Source organism: Hemibagrus wyckioides, linkage group LG07 (assembly GCF_019097595.1).
Source record: "Hemibagrus wyckioides isolate EC202008001 linkage group LG07, SWU_Hwy_1.0, whole genome shotgun sequence".
NCBI lineage: Eukaryota > Metazoa > Chordata > Actinopteri > Siluriformes > Bagridae > Hemibagrus > Hemibagrus wyckioides.
This window is the reverse complement of record NC_080716.1, coordinates 23,344,181-23,370,435: the sequence shown is the minus strand read 5'-3', so window position 1 is coordinate 23,370,435 and position 26,255 is coordinate 23,344,181. Positions and strand designations below refer to the sequence as shown.

The following is a 26,255-nucleotide window of genomic DNA, read 5'->3' as shown; positions in this document are numbered from 1 at the left end:
AGAGCGAGTGAGAGAGCGAGCGAGCGAACAAGACGAGAGAGACAGAGACAGACACACAGACAGACAGACAAACAGCTCTCTCTAGTGGAATCAAGCAACTTCAAAACACAAGCCGGGTTTTTTTTTTTTGGTATATTTTAATGCAGTTTAATTTCCTTAATAAAATAAGATTTAAACAAAACTTTTACATCCCTCTTCTTTTCAAAACAATATCAAACTATAACATTCATATACAGACTTCTCAGGTGCTGTTACAGAAAAGCAAGGCAATAAAGACCAAACAGAAAATAAAATAATTTACAACTCATTGTCATTATCTTTAAATACACACAGGCATAGTTAGGGACACAATGCGCAGCACCTTCTAATTTCATAGTCGTTATTTACAGCTCAGCTGTGCGATCAAATGTTTTATTTATTCTTTTTAAACAATATTCTTCAGAAAGTGTCCCCAATAAACCCATTGAAGGGTATATTTAAGTTAAACAAAGGGGGCATTTTAGCTAAACAATCAATAACACCCCAGTAAGCCCTAGCACAATTCATCATCAACACTTTCTCTGAGCAATGTGCAACAGCAGCAGGGTTTAAGGCGTAGGATAAATGTGCAGTGTCCTCTCACATGCAGTTCATCATTAGGTGTGTGTGCTATGTGCAGCAGGTGAAGGTGGCTGCACTCTGCACAGCAGCTCCCTCGTCGCAGAATCACCGTTTAAGTTCTTATACGGGTTGCGACGTGTCCCACGGATGCAAATGGAGGGAAAACTGAATCCAGCCAGGCAGCAGCCTGAACACGCTACAACCTCATCCTGTTCTGGTGGGGTCACAGGGCTTGGGGCATCATGGAAACCATTGACTGGCCGATTCAAAGGTTGCACAGGGCTGTTGTTGTTGTCTAAATCGGGTAAAGTGGGTACAAATGGGGGTCTGTTTGATACAGGTGGGGTCCAGCCATTAGTGAAGGGCTTGGGTGAATCACATGGTGTACTGGGGGAGCTGATACAGTCCATTGCTTCCTCCTCTACATTCTCCTCAGTCAACTGATCCAGGGACATTAACTCAAGATCTATGGGAACACCAGAATCGTCTGCTTGAGGAGTATAGTCCTTTAGCTTCTCCATGCAACTCTCCTCTTCCAGTTCTTCATGAATTGAGTCTTTTATGATCCTGTGCTCATTTTCTCCTTCATCCAGTGAATTTGAACCATCTGTGTGAACACAGAACACATGATCCTGCTCAACCTCTGTGTAAATGTTCGCCATGCTATCACTGTCCATGCTGGAAAGATTATCAGCCGTCGTCTGCATTACACTTGGGTGAGCATCCCCGTCTTGGTTACTACTTAATGACTGGATGTCCTCCGGTGTGCAAGGCAAAGACTGGCAACGTCTATGGGATCGGGGCAGGACTTTCCCACAGGGGGTGGGGCTGCATGGGTCAGGGGGTGGAGGCAGGGTAAAGGTGAGGGAGATGACCGATTTGCTGGGTGTGTCGAAAAGTTTAATACGGCCGCCGTTGAGGTCGTGCCTCTGGGAGAAGGGGTTGACCCGTGCTGGCGTGCTCTGGACAGGAGACAACACGTCTGATTTACTCAGAGACAGCTGATCTTCCACCATGGCATCCAAAGATGATGATCTCTCATTCAGGGACCTGGAACTCGCCTTAACTGCTTCTAAAAATGGAAAAGAAAAAACAATAATCAATATCAGAACAGAGATTACGGACATCAATGTGAAATCTTTGTACAATCAAGCAGACATCTACGTGCTAGAGATTAGTGTTGTATGGATTTATATTTAACTCAATAAAGATATTATACTTTTACACTCTATGGTATAAGTCTGTGGATAGCTGACCAACAGAAATGTGGTCATTTACTGTTACCACAAAGTTGGAAGCACACAATTAAATTTAAATGCAACATAAGTGTAGATAATGTTTTTTTCTGAGCTGTGGCATTAAGATTTGCCTTCACTGGAAAAAGGGGCCTGTGCCCCTATGCACAAAGCGAGTGCGATGAAGACATGATTAGTCAAGGCTGGAGTAGAAGAATTGAAGTGTCCTGTATGGAGTCCTTTGCGCTGCATTTGAGTGCGGACTGCGCCTCTGATATCAGCGCATCACCTCAGCCTCTACGGCTGAATAAACATAAATCCTCACAGCCACACTTTAAAATCTCAGGGAAAGCTTTCTCAGAAGAGTGAAGGTTAGTATAAAAGGGGATTACATCTGGAATGGGATGTTTAACAAGCACACATTGGTGTGAGGGTCATAGCTTTGGCCATATAGTGTAGACAAAATTAATTCCTACTTTAAATCTCTGAAAGAACCAATGTCTCCTAGTCACCCCCTCCCCATTATAAAATTACTGACACAACCATGTAATCCTTTATAACAACTCAGGAGAATGACCCACACACACACACACACACACACACACACAATGATTTTTCCTTAAGAAGATACATATCTAAAGGCATAGAGTATAGATGTTTTTGCTGTCTCACCCTCCACATGCCCCGTCTGCTCCACCTGCTGTACAGCACTGATTCTCTCCAACCTGGACACAATCTCAGAGAACGTAGGACGACACAGTGGCTTCATCTAAGGGGGTGGGGGGTGGGGGGGTTGGACAACAAGGTGGTAAAATGAGTAGATGTAATGACTATAAATTACATTAATAATTAATTACAAAAGGGTGACAGATCAATAGGGTAAATGTGTTATTTATTTATTGTTGGTTTGGGATTGCTTATCCCCTTAAGCAGAATGGGGTCACTGCCCTTCTGACCGATCACCTTGATTTGACTTGAAACATTTCTGTCCTGCAGGGAGTGATCTCTTTCAGGATGACTACACACTCACACAATCAGCTCAAAGGATCATTGAATCATTTCCTGAGGATGAAATGATAGAAATCAAATATGCTTTGGCCTTCATACTGATCAGAGCTCAAACCCAACTCTACACAACAATGGAGAATTTTGGAGCTCGGTGTTAGACTGCACTACTCTTCACTACCACCTGAGGGAATATATTTCGAAAGATTGGTGTTCAGCATTCCTTCAGTAGGATTCCAGACATTTTTGCTGATCTGATGTTAAGATGCACTGAAGCTGTTCTTGTGGCTCATGATTAAAAACTTACTAATGTATCCTCTATTTGTACTGTAGTAGTGTATCTGTATGTGACTACTGATTTGGAAACCTCTGTGTGCATGCCAAAGGAAAAAAAAAATAGACTTACACAGCAGCAGGTGACTGCTAGGTTTAAGAAAGCAGGGGGACACTCTCCTGCTAGAGGCTGAAATGCGTCCACATCTAGACCGAAATCCTGCAAACAGATACAGACACAATCACAGCAGTTCTCCTAGTCACAGCCCCCCAAAAAAAGCCAGAAGATCAGGGGTTCAAGCCCCAGCACTGCCAAGTTGCCACTGTTGGGCCCTTGAGCAAGGCCCTTAACCCTCTCTGCTCCAGGGGTGCTGTATGATGGCTGACTCTGTGCTCTGACCCCAACCTCCAAGGATGGGGTATGTGAAGAAAAGAATTTCAGTGTGCTGTAATGTATACAGCAGGTCCCCGGTTTACGACGTCCTCGACGTTTCGTGGCTACGACACCATCTCCCATATATTTATTAAGAAAGTCTTGTTCCATCATTCCGACGTACAGTGTTTGCAACATTAAAACAAATTTCGTGCGGGAACTAGTTGGCGAGTGGAGTGGATGAATACGTCGTCACGCGCCGCTATACGAGGAAGATGGCTTTGTTTACATTCGCCAGTTGTACGCACTTATGTACAGTATGTGAGTTCCGACTTGCGGCGAAAATTGCGTTGTGTCACGCCGTAGGAACGGAATTCCGACGTAAGTCGAGGACCTGCTGTATGTGAAAAATAAAGGCTATTTCTAAGTAGTAGTAGTAATAAGTCACCACCAGGGGGCAATATACACACCCAGAATCTACAGAGACATCAAGAATTAGGTACTAATCACATTGGCTCAAAGGCCTTTTTCCTATTTAAGGTTCTCACTTGATGTTGCAGTTCCTTTATAATTAATGCTCAATAACTGAGGTGGGGGAAAGACAACACCTTCAACAATAAGTCTCCTTTCAGAATGCTTTTGTGTGCACATGCATGCATGCATAATGCCAAGTTTGCATATCCAAACACACTCCACACAGGTGTTCCAAGTTCGAATGAAGAAAACTAAAGACAGATTACACTCGGAGTTCTCACACACACACACACACACCTCAGCACTGATTTAAATATCAGGACAACAATAAACTTTGTCCTGGATTCTAAACTAGGCAGCCTTGTGATTGGCTCTCCACTGCATTCAGCAGTGAAGTCCAACATCAATCAGGTAGCAAGTGCTTTATCAGACCACCAGCATTACATAACACACTACACTGTAGAAGACAGTCCAGTATTCAGATGTATAACAGAGTGCATCCTTTAATACCACATTTCATATTCTTATGTTCGTGCATGCTGTGTAACTAATCGAATATTGTGAAACATCCATGAAGCAAGTTAGTTCCTGTTATCTTGCTTCCTGTTATCACCTATATTGCTGCTATAAACAGTCATACCCTGACCAGATTCTTTTTTTTCTTGAGGTTATCTTAAATTAAAAAATATTTTTGTTTGCAATATTTTTATAAAATGTTACAAATTCTTTACGTTTGTTAATTTTATTTGTATCAAATGTTCACTTTTGTAGATATTACTCTAAAGTGCCAATAAACTCAGTAGTGCTGCACTTTAAAAATAATTTGCTATCAAACCAATATTATTATCACAGAGAATCACCTTCATTCAGTCATTGAGGTGTGATGATTTATTTATACGTTCCACACCTTCCTACTGTCCGCTGTTATTGATTGTTATCGTCTCTTCATTCCGTTAGGTCGAATAGTTACATAATGAACTTCCCACTGATGCTACTGGGTTCAGCTGGAGGCTGAGCTCTGAATCAGAGAAACGTGGTAAGGTTTGACTCGCCTCTGTGCGGGGCAGGAAGTCTGGATCTGCTTGAATCCGACCAATGATCTCACAAAGAATTATGCCATAGGCGAAAACATCCACCTACACACACACACACAGCAACAGTAAAAAAAAAAGAATGACTACAATGAATAAAAGCATAAAGCTTTTGACATGTTTTAACCTTCAGTGATAAGAATGGAGATATTAGGAGGTTTATATAATGTAATGTAGCTTTTGTTACATGACTTCGTGACTCATCCCACCTTTTCATCATACTGCTCTCCTCTGAGCACTTCAGGAGCCATCCAATATGGAGAACCCACGATACTCAGAGGCTGCTTCTGTGTGGCATCACTATAAGAGATGTAGAAGAATATATAGAGAAATAAAGTAAAAAGAAGGTTATAATATAATATAATATAATATAATATAATATAATATAATATAATATAATATAATATAATATAATATAATATAATATAATAAGATTTATTAATTTTATAATTTTTAAAATAATTATAACTTTCTCATTTCAAGTCACCCTCATGTACTCTGATGATCCTTCTGGTACATGACAAACATATGACTACAGTTTCAATGCAATATGTTGCACATTGAATCCCAAGTTCACAAAAGATGAATTTCTAATACATGAGCCAATCAAAACGATCTAAAACAGAGCATCCATGTTTATGCTTTTTGTGACCAAAGAGTTTTTTTCTATTCTTGTTTAATGAATTTTCCCAGACTCTTCCCTGCAGAACTCGTGTCTCTGCAGATGATGTTCAAGTTGTTTACATTTACTGAAATCCATTCTGTCATCTAAATGTGCAGTCTTTCCAAATCATAACAGCTCCACCACCATCCTCTTAGCGTTGTCAAGGTGTTCTGTTCATGAAATGCTGCTGCTTTTATTCTCCAAACAGTTTCAGTGTCCAAAAAGTTGCACTTTACTTCATCAGTCCACAGGACTTGCTTCCAAATGCACCTGGCATATCTGAATATGGTTTTGCATACTTAATTTTTTTTGTGATGAGGTCAAAAGGTAAGGTTTTCTTCTGAGGACTCATCCATGTAAGGTAGAATGGTGCACTACCCCTCCTGTGCAGGGTTGCCAGATTGGACTGAAGATTTCCAGCCCAACTATAGCTTAAAACCCACCCATTTAAAAGAATTCCGACCAAAAATGCATACTGTGATAACCAATACAATAACAAAGAGTTATAACAGTTAATAACTTTGTGATATTGGCTTAACGAGTACAACAACCCGCTAATCAAGACTGAAGTCTGATTGGACAGGACTCTCCTGAAACTTATTGGCTAAACTGAACCATATTAATAAAACGGCAACATTACATATTGCACTTTACTGTAAAGTTCGTTTAAATAGAAAATTAATAAAATATGTTTATAGTCAAAAATAAAAACCCGCCAGGTCCATCAGAAACCAGCTTAAATTTTATCAACCCGCCCAATGCATTTCTTTTCCCGGTTAGACATGACCAAAAGAAGCCCAATTGGGCAGAAAACCCACCCAATCTGGCAACACTGCTCCTGTGTCAGCTAGATCTTCCTATAGGTACTTGAAGTCACTTGAGGATTTTTATTTGCCTTTCATTTTAGCATACCAGCCTTTATCTGAAGGTTACCTTGATCGTCCACATCTTTCCTTGACTTTCCCCTTTAAAGCACACACTTTACACCCTTTACCCTTACCTGCCATTTCTTAATGTAATTTTGTACAGTGGAAATTCTAGGCCCATTACAGCTTTATATCTTATAAATATTTATACACAATAATGGCAAAAAGTTTGTGGACACCTGACAGAAACGTGTCTTTCCCTAAACCTTTGCCACATTCTGTACACAATTGCATAGAAAGTATTTTAAGTAGACATTTTCAACGTAAAAAAACTGAAGAGTCAGATAGTCAATATGCTTTAGAATTGTTACTCCTGATAACAATGAGTTCTAATGACAGAATTAAGGCCCATGTTCTCTAAGCCTTAAACAAATAAATAAAAAATAATTTTTGCTGCAGCAGTTCTGTTTATTTTTATTTTTTCTAAGGGGTGCCTAAACATTTGCTTAAAACACTTTCGACATCAGCCTGCTCTATGGTTACTGAGAGAAACATTTAAACATCTGGAATTTTTTACTTTTTTTATGCTGTATTTTTATTATCTTTGAACAAAAACTTTAGTTTTGCTTAGAAGCTAGAAGGTGCATAGAGAACTTGTACATCAAGATGCATACTGTACTTCATGAAAATGCATCCTGAGTGTCATTAACATCGAAAAGTACTGCGAAGCAATGCTTTTGCAGCATCTACCACACTGATCTGACAGATGTCAAAATAGCGGTTTTGTCAATCAGCATCTAAAAGTGTTTTGTAAACATCTGTAAATATGTTTGTGTCGAAAGAAAAACAAAAAAACAAAAAAAGCTGTCGCCATAGCAGTCCATTGCAATCACCATAACTCACAATCGGAAAATGCTGAAACATCCTTTTTTTTTTTCTTGATATTTTGGACTGGTTCAGTAACACAGTATAAATAAATCCAGCAACAGCATCAATCATGAGGGAGAAGTAGGAAAAGAGGAAGTAAAAGAGGGGAGAGCTGGCAAAAGAGGAAGGCAGATTCATAGATAGATCGAGAGAGAAGGAGAGCGAGGGAGGGAGGGAGGGAGAGGGGGAGCGAGAGAGAGGGGTGAATAAAGTTTTTTCAGGGTAAGAAAGCTGCAGAGTAAACAGTGTTTGAGGAAATGCTGGTGGAGGAACAGTGCCAGTCGGCAGCCTCATGCTGGAATAGTTTGACCTTATTAGGAAAGCTTTCCAAAAAACTCTTGCATCTAACCAACCCTAATGTGTTCACGCATACACGTACACAAACACACACACACACACACACACACACACACTTCAGGACAGAATATGTTACTTGAGACACCTCGAAATTACACACAGAGCCAAAGGTCTGCAAACAAATATTACAGAAAGAGAGATTCAAGTAAATTTAAAAGCTGAATAAGCTCTGCTACACAGGAAAGTACACATGCACATGCACGTAACACACACTTATGAAAACATTAGGAAGTTATACACAAACACAAAACGGAAATGGAAGACGAGCGACACTCAAAATACACACAGCTGCCTGCGTAGCAACAGTATTATATAATTGTGGAGGCCTGCTAACAGTGTGCATGCATCTCGTTGAATGTAAAGGGAAAGTCTAAAGATGAAGGGCGAGTACAGTCGCTACAAATAAATGTCAAGGCCATAAATTTCCACCGTTAAACATTCGCTGAGCAACAAGCAGAATAGTGAGCCTGCATCAGAAACACACATCATCTCTGCAAAGAGCACAGCCAAACACACGGCAGCTACAGACTGATTCATTTGCAATGATTTACTCAAAATCACATGTACTGTCAAGTCTTTTCAGTGAGTTTTCCCCGACACTGCAAATTTATTAAACCATTTATTAACCATGTACAAAATTCTCCAATGTTCCATGCAATATTCCTGGGTTTAACACTACATAATAATCTGAAAGAGTCATCCCTGTGTATATCTTTTATTCACGTTAACACTAACTGATATTTGTAATCATGACACCAAAATTTCATTTCTTCTTCAATACCAGACAGCAAATCACACTGAATCATGCTAAGCACAACAAGCGTGTAGCCCGGTTTAGGTTGCACAACAATAATATTTCGACTGGCGCAATATCAGGTTCGTTTCTAATCCAAAATGCGTGCCGACGGCCGAATCCAAGTTGCCACGGCAACCGAACCAAAAAAATAAAATAAAATGTTAGCATTGAGCCCTGAATGTAGAAAAGTTCTTTTCTGTGTCGCGTGTATTTTCTCTCTCATTGTCCTCTTCCTATGATATTCAGGAAGATCGGATGATTCATCTTCCTGTTGAGCACGAAGTGCTCCAAATATACTTGAATGAATGTGTTCGGGTCAGCAAGGGTGACTGAATGTTCTGGTACACAGATAAAATGTAGATTTACTTTTAAAAATTAACTAGAATGGATGAATCCTTGGGGGGACAAAAAGGGACGAGATGTTAAATGGTGACACTCTGATGGAGCTCAGAGATGAACTGACTGACCTATAGTCTGGAATTTTCTCTGCCAGGCCAAAGTCTCCAACCACAGCAGTGCAATCGCCATTCTCCCAACGCACCAGACAATTCTACACAGACACAAATAAAACTACATTAACATCTGGATCTTCACACAGCCTTATAATGTTGTGTGTGTGTGTGTGTGTGTGTGTGTGTGTGTACCTTTGATGTGAGGTCTCTGTGAAATATACCCTTGCTGTGGAGGTACTGCAGTCCTTGTGCGATATCTAGGCCGAGGCCCATTCGCATCGCCCAGGACAGAAACACATCGCTGTCCAACAGCTGCTCCAGATTTCCACCATTAATGTACTACACATAGGAAAGATACACACAGATGTTTAGTAAAATGGTAACCCGGCTCCTTGCCTTTATATGTTAATAACAACAACTCATCCTCATTATTGTATTTTACTTTAACCGAAACGGAAGATTGGTTAAGGGAAGGCGAAGTAGTCATCAAGTGTTAGTCATTTCTTTAACAATGTTCTCTATTTTCCTTTTCTTGTCTTCCATCCTCTTTCTAAAAATGTGATGCAAGGACAGAGGAATTAACATATTTCCCTACTAAATACTCACAGAAACACCACTTTAAAGCTTGACTTGGTGTTGTAAGGGTTAGTAACTGGACATAACATCGTTCTGTAAAGAATGTTCATGAAGACGTCTAGCCCTGTGTACGTTCCTCACACAGTGAATGCCGTGATTATGTCACATTGTCGGATCGCTGCATGCCACAGTGAAACAAACGTAATAGTAACGAATTAAGTTTGTAAGATGTGTGTGACACTCCTGCGCCACGGGCAGAATGAAATCTTCAAATGCAATTGAAGACGGTTGAACTTTACTTGTGGTTGAGATACAATGCAATGCTCAAAACTACATATAGAAGAAAATCTGAACGTGTGTAACTAAGCCAACACACACACTTGTTAACTTTTTAGCATGTATTCTGAAGCACGTTTTTATGATGTGAGGTTTGTGGATGTTATTTATCTGGATTTTTGGAGAGATGCCCTAAAAGGCATGTAGGAAACAGCTGAGTACCCTCCCATCTCATTGATCGTAACTGTTTAGTCGGAGGCAACATGCTGAAATCTGTAGGCTCATCTGACTCGAGGCAGTTACCGAGAAGCAGCCAGTTATTGCATAGAGCTGGTACAACCGAGAGATCCAAAAACAACAAACTGTACCACCTGATAATCTTCAAGCTGATGTTCTTTTAAAAATAAATGGTTTTCCACTCTGTACAGATTTAGTAAAACAAGTGTGCATGGTGAAGTCAGGAATCGAACAGTACCTCTGTGAGAGCGTGGAGGTGTCCCTCGTGTACACACACTCCCACAAACCTGAGAAAACACACACACACAAAGAGAGATGTTCGTAAGGACACAAGAATACCTACAACATGTTCTTGCAGGAAGAACCACAAAGATCATGTGGGTGTGTAAACAAAACAGCACAAGCTGTAGCAGGTTATGGGAAGCAAACATTTCCAGCCTGAGTCACACATGATCTTAAGGCAGCTCCATCTAATCCGACGCACTAATCCGACACTCCACTACGCTACAGCAGGAGACATGGCTTAACCGCAGCCCTGGCTGGATTCCAGGTCTTAATGCATAACACAATGAGTGAAGAATTTGTCATTACATGTCATGTCATCTTCACCAGCGGGGATAAATACTGGTTGTTGTAGAGAAAAAATCAGCAGCAAATGACAGGCTTTTAAATTAAACATAAACACAGCCAGAACGAGTTATTTTGTTTTTCATATGCAGCAATCTAATGATTAAAGCTGAGCATTGTATATATTATTATTTTTGCATTAGTTTAAAAGACATTGCCACAACAATTTAAGTGTACACGGTAGGTAAGATAACTCCAGGAGTTACACAGAGATTATGGGAAAACACAAAATGGAAAAATCCCACTGCCACACCAGTGACAATTTGCATAATAGTGTGAGAGATCAGAACAAATAAATTATCGTTATTAGATTTCAGCATCAAACATATTATCTAACCATCTAGATATTTGCATGCTAGCGCGCGAGTTCAGACATATTAATGTCTTTACAGAGCTTCAGCATCAGATGTATTATATAACAAATTTTATGAAGATGGAACCCCCCCCATTTCCGTGTGTTCTGTATCTTGGATCTTGACCAGATTTGAACCACATGCATTTATACGTCTATTCAAATGCGCCTGAAATCCGACTACTGACCGTGTGTAATATGCAAATCATTAAATCATGTTTAACGACCGACATCCAATGGTGTTCCTTGTTTCCAGTTGTTTTAGGCAAAACACGATTGTCGCACAGAAGATGATCGTTTTTTTAATGACGTACGGATTCTCTTTCCTAAGAACAAGGTGGATTTTGTGAACTTGTATTGAAGTGCTTGGCTGCTATAATGCGACTTGGGGGAAATGACCGTATTTATAGTTGCATAACATCAGGCTACACGTGTCTCAGACCTCCTCAGAAGTAAAACAGAGGACAAGTATATGTACTTGGTTTACGTGATTAGATTTAAATCTGACTGATGTTGCATTTTTATGCAGATAACTACCCACATACAATCCTGATGAATGAAAAGATCACACAAGCTTAAGATAAGGAAACATGCATCAAAAGGGAGACAAAACTAAACTAGACTAAGTCACAAGCCATGGGTTAAATGATACGGCTTAATTGCTTCTGTAGCCCAATGGCAATTTTTTTTAAAAATAGCCTACATCTTTAATGTAGATTGCTCTTGTCCATATTTAGTGATAAAAAAAAATAGCTGAACTCTAGTGATAGCAAGAAGTCTGGCTCATAGTCCAGAAAATACTTCATTTATTTAATCATATCCTTATATCAGTAAAGGCCATCTCGAAGTGATTAGATATAGATGTTAATGTTAGCATTTCTAGATGCAGATGCAGTGCAGTGTGTGGTGGATGAACCTGAGGATGTTGGGGTGGCTGAGACGGTTCATGAGCTGCACCTCTTTCAACATGTTGGCCCTGTTACTGGCCAGTGTGTTCATCTTCAGTGCCATGACCTGCCCGGTCACCCGGTGTTTTACCTAGAGACAAAAATAGAGAAGAAAATTGAACTGAGGCTTCCTGTCACAGACAGACTCTTTTAAAGTGTTCATTGATGTCTATTGCACCTGGGCATGCACACACACACACACACACACACACACACACACACTCAATCCCAACATCAAAGCAGTCCTTAAACAGTTTACGAAATTAACCAAGCATCCAAAACACTACATAGTAATAATATAAAAAAGTAGACATCTAAAAATAAAACAAACTATTTGGCAAATAAGAGTATTTCTGTTAAATGTACGAGATTTTATTTCTTGATGCTCAAGGTATGTACTTTAGCTCCAGGTCTGTCTTCCAGCATTCATCTCGCATCTCATCGGTACGGCTGCGCTCATTTATTTGAAACCAAACAAACAAGCAAACAAATCAAAACCAATAACACACAGCATGGTTGTTTAAATCCAGTTCTTGATTTGCACAAGTGAAACTGATGTGTCCACATGTGTCCAAAAAAATATTAAAAAAAAAAATGAAGGAAAAAATCAGCAGGATCTGAGTGAGTATCTGAACTGAACTACTAAATATTCACTTGAGTTTAAGCATCTCAATCTTTCAGCTTTACCTACAATACAAGTTCAAAGTAGCTTTTAATCTGGAGTCTGATCACTGGGTGGCTTTATTTATAAATGTGTGAAAGCCTGGGGAATTTTTTACATTCAGGGATTTCTCATTTTTAAAAGGAAAGTTACTCAAAATAAAGCAACTTGACATTTAAAGCCTTAATTCTGAGTGTGGCGCATGAACATTGTTGATTGTTTATCGACCCGTTTCTGATTATAATCTGAATTGATTGGGATTTGTTTCGTTTCACTACAGCACAGCATGATCAGATCACGGCATTCACTTTTTGAGGAAATCACACTCAGCTAATAAGGGTTTAGACATCTTCAGGCAGACTGTTTTTACCTCTGTGTTTATTAAACTGGTTCCTTAAACAAAGTGATCTTGCAGGAAATATAAAGCATTTTCTAATAATCATAGGAAAATATTTATGGATTCATTGGTTAAGATCTCAAAGTGTGTTATAGGCAGAAAAAAAATTAAATATATAAATTATAAAATTAAATATAATATAATATAATATAATATAATATAATATAATATAATATAATATAATATAATATAATATAATATAATATAATATAATATAATATAATATAATATAATATATAATATAAAATATAATATTATATTATATATTAGCCTTTATACTAAAAGGGGACGATGCTGTCTTCTCCTGAGAGAATATATTTAAAGTATTCTGGTTGTAAGGGGACAGAGGTGAATGTGCGCGTGTGTGTGTGTGTGTATATAACTCATACACGTGATTCAGAGTCAACATCCTCCTTTTCCTTGTCTTGTGAATGTCTAATTTGAAAATGCGAGGTTGTGCATCAGCCTTTTCTGCTCTGAGAGATCACGACACAACACAACACCACATGCTCATGTGTATGCGTACACACACACACACACACACACACACACACACACACACACACAGTGGCCTTAAATAAGGAATAGCAGAAGTCTCTCTCACTTCCCCTCTTCTATGGCCCAGAAATATACTGCAAAAACAAGTTATAGAAATGTCCACAGGACCTTCTGAATACCAGAGTCTGCAGTGTTAGCCTGCTAGAACAAAAAACTCAGCAGGAAGCCATAAATCTCCAGGGACAGACGCTCACCTTTAGGACTGCAGTTGCAGTGCAATCTAAGACCGTATCAGCGGTTATACATCTCTTATAATAAAAATCCAGCCATTTCATCCAACAATTCCATATCTTCTATCTTACCTTGGACACCTACATATTGTCAGCTTTGTTCAGTCAGATGTTATGAGACAACTAACCAATATGAAACTTCTTTGATCTGCTTCTAATTATATAAGTGGTGAAATACTGCAATTTCTACTGATTACACCATCCGGTTCAGATAGCATATTCACGCTCAGCAAAATTCTTAACTCACGACTGAAAAAAAACATAGCCTAGCCAGATAAATGTTGATTTCAGCTGATGCACACAGATAATAGATTCAGAATTTGGTGGCAAAAGCATTAATCCATGAACCCATCTTGCCTTATGTCAACAGTCCAGACTGGTGGAGATGGTTTAATGCTAAAATCAGTCATCACTTTAACACCACTGCTTACATGAGTATTGTTGCTGACCATGTGCCTCCATTCGTGTCCACTATTTACCGTCTTCTAATGATTACTACAGCATGACAATACACCATGTCACAAAGTAAAAGTCTTCACAAACTGATTTCATGAACATGGTGAATGAGTTTTTTTTTTTTTTAATCACATCAGATTTAAATCCAGGTGAACCCCTTCGGGATGTTGAAGAACGGGAGATGTACAGCATGAAAAATGTGCAATTTAAAATCATGTCAACATAAACCACAATCTCAAAATTTTTACAACACCTTTTGGAATCCACACCATGAAGAATTGAGGCTGTTTTGAGAGCAACTAATACCCAGAATTAGTACAGCGTTCTAATAAAGTGTTCGTTAAGTGTAATTCATCATGATATCAATATTATGTCATATCGCCCAGCTCTAAACTGAGATGAACCTGATAATGTCCAAACCTCACAGGAACATCTGTCAATCCACTGAAGTGTGATAGCCTGCTTGTCTCATTCCATAACACTGTCACACACACACCCACCCACCCATAAATTCCGGGCTGACGTGAGAAAAGGTCACATCTGTGCAATAAAATTGTAGCGAGAGAGAAACAACAACATGATGTATGATGATATATTGAGTCGGTGGGCAATGGGACAATCTCTTATCAACATTACAATATTGCGTTAAGAAAATATAAGATTATAACAGTGACGAAAACCACTGCTACTCAAACAAACAAGTGACTGGATGGGAAGGGAACTTTTTTATAGCTGTTAAGTGATAAAAGAAACTAACCCTCCTCATGGACATTCCACAACATTGAACTAAAAATGTTCTTTAATAAATGAAGCATTATAACTGTAGAGTATAAATGAATAATCTTCAGGATGGTGGTAATAGTAACTCTGCTCTGAGTCAGGCTGGATCACACTACCACAGGAGTTATGTTCTTGTGTCTCTATAGAGTCCCAATTTGCCAGAAAATACTTTTTTAGGAAGCCAGAGCAATGCCAAGCTACTTTTGGTCCCTTGAGCAAAAACCTTAACCCTCACTGCTCCAGGGGTCCTATATAATGGCTGACCCTGTGCTCTGACCGCAAGTTCCAACATTGGGATAGGCGAAGAAAGAATTTCACTGTGCTGCAATGTATGTGGCAAATAGAGTCTTCTTCTTCCAAATTAAAAGGAACAGGAATGCCTTCTTCCAGAATAAAGCACAATGTGACAGTCACTAGGGTTAGACACACACTTGGACAAAGAGTTTTTAAAAACACACACACACACACACACACACACAAAATACAGACAGCAAGAAAGAGACAGCAGGAAAGACATTAAGAAAGACAACAAGAAAAACAGATAGACAGACAGCAAGACAGCATGAAAGACAGCCAGGCAGACAGCAAGAAAGACAGTAAGAAAGACCAAGAGAAAGACAGCAAGAAATAATGACAGACAGACAGAAAGACAGACAGGCATACAGACAGACACACACCCATCTGTGAATGTCGAAACAATGTAGATTGCACGTAGCTCCAGCAGGACTTATATTGCAACTCCAGACTGTTTAGTCTAATCCTGGGGAGTGCATCACACCCACACAGTCAGTAATCACACAGCCAAAGGGTGGAGTGATGCAAACAGTAACACTCGCACACAGTCCAGTACAAACACAGCTTTTTAACCCTACGCCTGCTGATCAACCACACTACAGTTAAATCAGCTGTTCTGACAGAACACAGTGTACTCTAAAGCACCTTTACAGAGACCGTTTAATGCAGGGCTCCGTCCGGCTAATTCAATACACAATGTTACGATCACAGGTTTAGCATACCCATCTACAGATCTGTAGACTTTCCTGGGGAACATGACTATAAACTATAGTTTAAGTACCAGAAAACACCAGAGCTGGAAAAAGGTCAGCGAGAGCAGTGATGATTTACTACAATCAATGAAAAAGCTGAACCAGGATGATATCAACTTACATTAAAAGATCCCTTAGCTGACATTGTTCAATACATTAGGTAACTTATAACCGTAGTTTAATTTTAGCCCCTCATAGAACATCTATCGTTAAATAGACAGAGAAAGCTTGGAACTAAGTAGCAGAGATTGTTGTTGCCTCTGGCTAGTTCAGTTAGCCTTATTTGCTAATCTGTCAACAAATCTAATATGAAGCACTAGCACATGTAAATCAAACAACCGGTTTTTTCACACCGAGTTGTGTATTATTAAATGTAATTTTTTTTTGTTTAACTTGTTAGTTTTACATTTTAGTTACTACTATTGCTAAAACACTGCAACAAACTTTGCTATCATGTAACTACCATGTGTATTCTGATTTTTATTTTATTTTTAATGAAAAAAAAAAAAAGCAAGCTGAAAACTCTTAAAGCAGATCTGTCCTTACGGCAACATATAGCCTGTGACCTGACCATGTTAAAGGCACTCATTTTTGTAAAATTAATGACATTCAGTTGCTATCTTCAATTAAAAACAGGTAGAACCCGCAACACGAGGAAATGTTCTTCGGATTTAAAGAGAAATATTTTTACAGTGACGATCAGATTTTTCGACAAAAAATGCTTTGGGTTGTCTGTAGGAAGCTAGCTTTGAAGTCAGGTTAATGACGACAGAACAGGGAGAAGGTTTTACTAATGAAACATGCAAACACACTAAAACCATCTGAAGCATCGGTGATGAGGGAAAGTATTTGCATTAACATGCTTCTGTGAATGCACTTTATCAGCAATGTGCCGCTTCAAGCTCCATTTCCTGGCACATCTGATAGACCCGAATGTGGATTCTTATCATCGCTGTGCACTCGCACAGTTCAGAGATATATCCCTAATGTATCCTAATGAAGACGTATGACACGTATTCTAATGATGTATTAATGACATGCATCCTAATGATGCGAGTGCTGCATTAACTCATAAAATAAGCATTGACTAAAGCACATTTAATATAGTGATCAATGTAGTCAGCGAGTGAGGCATGTTTCTGGCCACAGTCCTGGCCCAAGTGATAAAAATGTGGAGAACCACTTACCACTATATTATACACACAGCAAAGACACGTTTCAAACAGAAAGAATGGATATGCTACACTGCTATTGTAACACACACACTCTTTTTCCGCACCACTGACAGTGCAAGCCCAGATGAGAGAGAACAAGACCAACAGACTGTGACACTGAAAAGGAAAAAAGCTCTGCAGCTCATGTTAAAACTAGCCCAGATTTTTTTTTCTTTTAAACCACAAAACTCTGCTCCAATCTCCAATCACAACATATCTTCAGCCAGTGGAATTGACCAGGCTCCTGCCTCAGACATGTGACTTATGGGATTGCGATATTTTCCCCTACAAGAAAAAATTCCCTGCTAAACACACTGCAGGATCTATATTTAACAAAAGCCGAGTCATGCAGGCTGGAGCAGGAAGCTGACTGCTCGCTTGTGTAGGAACTTGTCTCCCATAAACTCGTCACTTTTCTGGATGGGCACAACCACAGCACAGACCCACCTCAACCCCAGAACACACTTTACTACAGCTCTCCAAGGATTTGGTTGGATTTTATTTGTGGGTTTATAGCTTTAAATTCGTTTGTAGTTTTCAATAGACAGAATAAAAAACATTTTATTTTTGAAAGCAGCTTTTTCCCTCCTTCCCTGTTTACGTGTCTCATCTTATTATTAGAAGCCAAGCATGTGCTTTTTTTTGGGGTAAGAAATAGAATTTCTAAAGTCTATTCTCTGGTTTTAAGAGCTATACATATAGTTTTATAATTAAATTTGTCTTCATGTTCACAATAGGACAAATGACGCATTATTTTCTACATGAAAATGTTATACAAAGCCATCAGAAAGCAAAACAACAACAGAATTAACATTTTGTCTGTTCTATACAAATTAGGTATGTGCACGTGTTAAATCCAAGCAATTCCACTTAGATAAGTCCAAGACCAATTGTGTAGAGTATGTTTAGTTCCTATTTGCTGCACAAAAAAAAACGCAATAAAAACTATTTCCTCTTTCCCCGTTATATATTATTTCTCCTTAAATGTGTAAATTACAAACAAATTCATTGGCAATCATCATTGTACATATTCATTTAATTTTAACTTTATATTTTTATACTTATTCAAAGCTGCTTTGAGACAACGTCCATTTTAAAAAGCACTATTCAAATAAAACTGAATTAAACGTAATAACCTGTACAGCTAGCTGGTGTCGCTAATCTGCTGACAAAGCTAGTATAAAGCCAAGCACAAAATGTAAAGAAAACATATATATATATATATATATATATATATATATATATATATATATATATATATATATATTTATATATATTTATTATATACACACACACATGCCACTGTAATAGAAACAACTGTATCCCTGCTCCAATCACGTGGCAGCAGCACAATGTATAAAAAAATAAATAAAAAAATCATTGTTTTACCATCAATCATCAGAATGAGAGGAAAAAATGTGGCCTCCATGACTTTAATCGTGGCATGGTTGTTGGTGCCAAATGTGCTGGTTTGAGCATTTCAGAAACTGCTGATCTCCTGGGATTTTCACACACAACAGTCTCTACAGTTTACACAGAATGATGTGGAAAAATATTCTGTGTGCCGAGAGTCTGCAGTATAAAGAGGAGAATGACCAGACTGCTTTGAGCCGGGGGACTCAAATAAGCACTGTTTACAATAGTGGTGATCAGAAAAGCATCGCAGAACAGATCGAACCTTCAAGTAGACCAGGAGCCCACATCAGGTTCCTGTCTCTCAATACACACATAGGCCATAAAAACGTCTGCACAACTCTGGCAAAATGACATCATTTTTGTGATGTAAAAAATGTAACCAAGATAAACCAGAACTTTTTCCACCTTGTAAAATGTAAAAGGTAATGTATATAAATGAAGTTAAAAAAATATCAAAAAATCTTTAGGGAAAAGGAATAAACAAAAAACAATGAATAATAACTGAGACGTAGATGTGTGCACACCCCTAAACTAATACTTTGCTGAAGCATATTCTGAGTTTATACCCCTTAGACTTTTCATTAAGAGTTTTTCCAGCATCTTCACTTAATATTAATATTTTCACACTCTTTCTTGAGAAGCATTCCACATTCATCAAATTGTAAGGGCATCCTCTGCGCACAGCCCCAGGTTCACCCCAAATTTTTAGTTGAATTTAGGTCTGGGCTTTGGAAAGGTCATTTAAAAACATTGACATTTTATTGATTTAGTTAAGCTATTCTTTTGTTAATGATTTAGGTAAGCTTGGATGGTTTTTTTGGGGGAAAAAAGTTCTACCGTCATCCTTACCACATAATCCTAGACTAGGAGAGATTGCTGTGACATGCCGAGATTAATCAGTACTTGTCCGATATTCCTGAAGACTTAGTGTTCCATGGTACGGCTAATGTTTTGGAAGTTCTTCTATGTCTCTCTCTCCTGACCAATACAAGTGAGGTATCATGCATGCTTTGTAAGCACTTTGGGTATCATGGCCTCAGCAGTAGGATGGAAACAAGAAGAGGTGAAGAAAATCCGACAGAAACAGCTGATCTTTGTTGGGTGTTAATCAAAATAATTTCATTGACAATAGCTGTAGGATAATTAGAAGATCTGACAGGAGTCATCTTGCTTTCATATTTTTTTTACATCACAAAACTTGCCAGTTTAACAGGGGAATGTCCATTATTTCCATTGTGTGCACAGACACACACAGACACACAAAGACAAAGTCTACTGACATGCGAACTTAATCAAACTTGGAATTATCACCAAATATGCTGAAATCCTCACAGCCATGCAGCATCTCACTCCAGGAAGTTAACGTCTAAGTGTGAGCTGAAATACAGGCAGCTTGTTTAGGTCAGGACCTGATTCTTTCCACAGAGAGAAGACACATCTTAACTACTTGTGCATGCTAGAGCTGTATTCTGTTACCTCTTCTTCCACAGAAATCCGAGCTGTCTGAAAACCCAGAGAACTATGTAACGATTAGCCAAAAGTAACAACGAAATGTTTTCACGTTAAGCTTTCACGCATCATCAATTTAACTTCAGCTAAATCATTCAGCTATATTAATCCCAAATTAGTTTTATCTAACTGCAAATCTCCCAAAGGGGAAAAAAAACAGGCATTTGTGTAAACAGATTCAAGCTCCAGATCCTTAATAAATCCTAAATATCATATGATAATCAATCATTAAACCATGAGTCCATGTTTATTATATTGTGTAATATTTAACATTGATCTCTTGTATCAAGGAGCTCTACACTAGCTGAATACCATACTGACATACTGACTGGTCCATGCATGTTAGATACAACTTTCTTGTCATTACAAAGTACAGATACATAGCAACGAAATGCCGTTTAGCATCTACCAGAAGTGCAAATAGTAGAAATTGTGCACATGAACAAGTGCAGATAAATATGTACATAGGCTATGTCAGTGTGTACATCAATACATAGGCTATGTCAGTGTGTACATCAATACATAGGCTATGTCAGTGTGTACATCAATACATAGGCTATGTCAGTGTGTACATCAATACATAGGCTATGTCAGTTTGTTGCTACGTCTGTCTCAAATGTCCGTCTCAAAATGAAAACTGAAAAACAAGGAAACAGCTTTCTATGCTATTTGTGTCTCTTTTTTACACTAAAATAGCAAATACATTTTTAAATTAAAATGATCATTTAATAATAAACAAATAAGTGATTCCTTTTGTAAAATGTCACCTCTGGGTTCACCACAAAATATTTTTTTTTAAAAATCTAATATTCTTCAATTCCAACGCGAAAAATGCTGACTGCAATACATTTCAGCTTGAACAAAATCGTTCGAAGTCAGCACTTCTACAAGATGTTTACTCTGGAACCTTATTCTGTTTTCATGAAAACATGCTAAAAGGAATTAGCATACCTACAAATAAATTTCGGTTGATTGAAAAGTTTTAAATTACAGCACCTGGGAAATCCTACAGATTTTTCAGCCACCTTGTCGTCCTGCTTCGTCATTGCCGTCTTGCTGCTTTTAAAAAGCACGTAGTGATCGATATCAGCAGCGTAGCGGGCTTTAACGGCGATCTTTAATCTAGCCAGCAACTGCTGAAACATTTAAACCCTAAATCAATATGAAATAAAGAAGAAAAACAAACAAATGAGAAACTGGAGAGCTTTCAACAACGCTACAGATTTTTTTGTTTTCATTTGAGGTCAATTTTTATCCAAAAAAACATGTTATCTGAAACCATGCTAGCATTTTTTGAGGTCAAAGTTCAATTTAGACTATTTCTACACCGTGTTCAAATCTCCCTGCGCCACTTTTCTTTCATTTCAGTACATTGTTTTACAGTAGGTATTCATTTAGGAGTTATTGTCCTTCATATCTTGTTCTTGTTATACACATATGCTTTAACGATATAACCAAGTGGCTACAATAACAGTAACGTGTTGATTATCATATAATTGCTCATATGATCGAATAAGTCCACATGTATCTCTGAGGCAGTTTAAGCCCCAAGGTTAAGACACAGTTAAACAGCAAGGCTTTCCTGAATGCTTCAAATCCTGGACAGATTTGAACATCTGAGGAAGATATGTTTTGCTTTTGTGGCTGGTTGGCACTCATTAAACCTATTCTCTTCCAGTAAAGAGAAAAACATTGGAGCCAAAAGAACTCTATGGAGGAGGCAGAATGCAGTTTGTTGGAGCAAACCACAAAACAAACAGTACCTGGAGTGTGTGTCATGACAGGCACAAGCACCTGGACAATACTCAATCTCTCAATGGCAGAAATCCATCAATTCTACACATTTCATCTTTTGCATTTGTCAGCGGTGGAACCGCGCTGCTGAAGCTACGAAAAATAAATGACGAGGTATTATAAAAGTATCTGTGATCTCCAGCGTGGAAAAAATAATAATAAGACCCCAGTATGTTGATGTACGTATTGAACTCATCAATGGTGGTGATCTACAACGTGGAGTGTTTTACTGACCGGATGCTGTGATATTCTAGATCAGCAAACAATGTGAATGGAAATGCTGGGTCATATTTCACCGACTCCTTCATAAACATTCAAGTACTGACTCCCAAAAGCCCCCACCAAACACACACATAGGTTTGGTGTCCAGTCCACCTGCATAGCCTATCAGGTATCTCTTTTCAGCTTTTAAACATACATCACTCACACTCCAGGCCAACAGAACAGAAAGTGTTATAATGTTAGAGTGCATAGGTGTCTATTTCCTGACTGAAAGTAATACAATAGTCAAGGTGTTGGAACAGCGGCAGCACTGATACTCCTGCACCTCACAGAGCTGCAGACAAAACTGTTTCCAGGCCTAATACCGTTAAGACAGCCTTCTGTTTTTTATCTTGCACTTTACGTCAATAGGTTATTATTTTGTTTTCTTTTACTCTTTAGCCCTAGTTCTGTTGTTGTCTGGAACGTTGTTTCATTTCAGTGTGTACTGCATCAGCTATATATGGTCAAAAAGACAAAAGAAGCCTACTGAAGACCACAAAAAAAAAAAAAACCCATACCAACTGACCTCACTTGCAACATAATGGGTTTCCTGCCTGAATAACAAGAAACCAGACAGAACTGTCACACTGAACGCAAGAAAAGGTTTCAATTTTTTTTTTTTTGTTTGCTTGTTGCAGAGTTTTAGCATAAATTCTAGATCCTTAAGAAGCATGGCAAATAGAGAACATGAAGCGCAAGCCTTACACACTTCTTTCCGTTCAGACCTGCAACATGACGGAATAAAAATAAAAGCACTTGAGGAGAGTAAGTAGTGTTAAGAGATGTCAAACACTGGTTCTGAAAGCTGTATAATATATTATTGAAAAAAATGTGCAAGATATCCGTTACAGCCCTTCTCCTTTATAGTTAAGCCATTACTTGTCAAGTAATCCACATGAATAATCGCCTATTAAAATATTTATTTTTTGCAGTCATATTAAGCATGAAAAGCTTTTACATGATATCAGAACTGCATGACCAGCACTGACATCTGTACAGTAAGCAAGTCTACTTTCGGGGAGATTTTGCTGCCAAATTATGTGGAACATCACAAACATGATAGCAGCATTCACTCAATCACAGATTCCCAACAATGCTCCTGAAGAAACTCCTTTCCGACAGTTTCTTTTTTTAGTGTTTGACCTGCTCTGACCCACTCATTTCAACATAGCAAGGGCTGTTCGTTAGCTGGAGGAGTTGAATCGGGTGTTAAAAGCAGGAAAAAATGTGCAGGACGTGAGGTTCTCCATGTCCAGAGATTGAAATCTTAAGACAAGTCGTACGATGTGTGTAATATTGGTGTCGTGTAATAAATAAAATCATTGAATCAGATCAGGAAACGTGTCGCATCTAAGCTGATACAAGTCCAGTGTGTAAGATAGAGATAAATGATATCAGATAGATGCATGTATATAGAACTATGCAAGGTTAATGGATATGTTCATATATGACCCATTTTGTAAAAAAGGTTTGGCCTGCAGTGTCAAGAGCTTCATCATCCACCGTTGAAACTTTTGTGCCTAATTACAGATGCTTCCTCAAACCTGGGGAAGCTCTGAAGAAGGACTGGTTAACTCAATGGAGTATATGACAAAGTTAAAGCAATACTAAATATCACATTAGAAGGAGTTCAACTAGGAGTTACAGCTGTTGAGATTTTATGGGGTGTGTATAAATGCCTATTTCCTTTCGGTCCCAGTTTTTTTTTTTTTGGTCCTGGAGCAGGCTATAAGCATAGTGGGCCTCAAGTTAAGTTGTCTTTGTCACATATACATTACTGTACAGTGAAATTCTTTCTTCACATATCACATCCTTGGGGGGTCAGAGAGTAGGGTCAGCCGTGATGCAGTGCCCCTGGACTAGGATGGGTTGAGGGCCTTGCTCAAGGCCCCAACAGTGGCAGTTTGGTGGTGCTGGGGCTCAAACTCTGATCTTTCAACCACTTGCAACCACCACCCAAACACAGCTTTTTCTTCATCTTCTTTTTTAGAACACACACACATACATCTAACATATACACCACACACACACACTGTCAGCTGATGCTTTCATCTCAGCAGGAATAAAGAGTGAATTAATGATGTGTGGAAACGTTAGTGATCACTCCGATGTCACAATGTGTGGCTAGTGATGCTGTTGGAACCGCTTCATAAGAGTCAGTGTTGAAACGAGGCATTGATAAGTGTTGATAAGTGCAAACGCATAATGACAAACAGTACAAAACCCCATACTGCAATAAACACTCATAAATAAAAGGGTCAGACTGTACTTTTCCCTCTTTGCTATAGGGTGTTATCAAGGGTGTGTGTGGTGTAACTTTAATATGCACCTTTCAGCTGGAAATGTGAACATAGTATAGCTTTAAACTGAATTTAAGGTACATAATTACACCTCTGATATACCATTAAAGCTTCCATTAAAGGTGCATGTTGTAGCTGGGAAAGTGCACGTATCCTTAATTAGTTTGGAGTAAAGTGGTCATTGAGGTCAAATTATGTGCTTTAAATTAAAGTTTCCCAAAACTCTGATGGACCTAGTGAGTCATGATGAAAGTACAGTTTGGGGGGTGGGGTTGAGTTAGTGATGTTACCTTGAACACTTCGGAGAAGAAACCTGAGCCGATCTTCTCGCAGACGAAGTCGTCAATGCGCGCCAGGCTGGACACGGCGCTGCGCAGAGCGCGGTACGAGGAGGGCCGAAGCCTCTGCGGCCCGTGCGTTCCTTCCGCTTCCGGCTCCGTGCGCTCCATCCCGCCGCTCATCTCACTCACACACTTCGGGACACACAGCCAGTGTTTACATTTCCCTCTGCTCGCCCAGCTAGCTACGCAGACAGTCGGGCCCTGGCACAAATGCAGGTTACGGACATGCACCGATAGCCTAGGGCATTAATTCCGGTCAGATATGCGTCTCTGGGTTTCTGAGAGGAGGAGGAGAGGACGGACACACCGACCGCACGCGCAGGCAGGCAGAGTTAATCCGGCGCTGTTTGCTCGCTTGATAGATCAACTTGCAGGATGTTTATAAATTTGCACGCCTCCTCCAAACATCCACAAGACGCTGTGCAAAAGATTCAGGCCAACCTTCTGAGTTGTCACATACTCCAGACCGGGGCTACACTTCATTTATTCCTCACTGCACCGATATTTTGAAGCCGGGAAGGGGGGGGCAGCATACACCACTGCAAAACAGAGAAGTTCACTGCAGATTTTTTTTTAAAGCAGCCAGTAAACGCAAGCATGCACACACACAGACACACACCACATCTGCCCTCTTTTAGACTCGTGCACGCACGACTTGCAGTTTCTAATCGCTAATGCGTCACGTTCACTGAGGTTCATTTCAGCCTCAATGGGTCTGTTTTATTTTAACAAAATGGACTTTTTTTCCCCCCTCAGCTCGGAATGTGTGGGGGTAAACAGAGCACGTAGACGCCGCTACAGCCCCGACCGCACGCGCACCAAAAAAATAAATGAATTATGCATGAGGTTTAGTGAACGGGGCGCGAGCTGCTCCAGTGACTCCGAGCCCGGCTACGAATAATATCCTACTACATAATAAATTGCACTGGTGTGGCTTACAAACGTAAAGACCGCAGGAGATAAACGCTCGGTTTTTTTTTTTTTTTTACCTTTCCGCAGTTCCCCTCTCTGTGTCCTTCCTGTGTGGAGGGAGGAGGGGGGGGTGCAGGGGAAAAACTCTTACAAGGTTACCGCGGTGTTTTTTTATCTCTTTACCTCGCGCTAGGTACTCCAGCAGCTTTCACGCGCACCATCCGCTCGCGCTCTGTGCGAATAACAGCA

General features: G+C 39.2%; 1 protein-coding gene across 2 annotated transcripts; it reads right to left on the bottom strand.

The window, feature by feature from the left end:
* Positions 1–117: 117 nt before the first annotated feature.
* tesk1b (testis associated actin remodelling kinase 1b) lies at positions 118–26,255 on the bottom strand. 2 transcript variants are annotated; one of them, XM_058395757.1, is made up of 11 exons: positions 26,190–26,255; positions 25,044–25,633; positions 12,098–12,219; positions 10,441–10,489; positions 9,306–9,452; positions 9,129–9,211; positions 5,261–5,351; positions 5,013–5,096; positions 3,247–3,333; positions 2,508–2,604; positions 118–1,672 (listed from the first exon to the last, which is right to left on the bottom strand). In XM_058395757.1, the coding sequence occupies exons 2-11, from the start codon at positions 25,212–25,214 to the stop codon at positions 636–638; spliced, it is 1,968 nt and encodes a 655-aa protein (XP_058251740.1). In that variant the 5' UTR covers positions 25,215–25,633; positions 26,190–26,255; the 3' UTR covers positions 118–635. The 2 variants fall into 2 exon arrangements, with proteins under 2 accessions (XP_058251740.1, XP_058251739.1); XM_058395756.1 differs by having other exon boundaries at positions 26,084–26,241.

What these genes read in the sequence shown, in the direction of transcription:
- tesk1b (XM_058395757.1), bottom strand. Translation starts at nt 25,214, where the DNA reads ATGAGCGGCGGGATGGAGCGCACGGAGCCGGAAGCGGAAGGAACGCAC. An exon ending in ACTTCCTGCCCCGCACAGAG is followed by an intron (nt 3,334 to 5,012) that starts GCGAGTCAAACC and finishes ATCTGTTTGCAG; the next exon opens with GATTTCGGTCTAGATGTGGA. An exon ending in GCAGACGGGGCATGTGGAGG is followed by an intron (nt 1,673 to 2,507) that starts GTGAGACAGCAA and finishes TTCCATTTTTAG; the next exon opens with AAGCAGTTAAGGCGAGTTCC.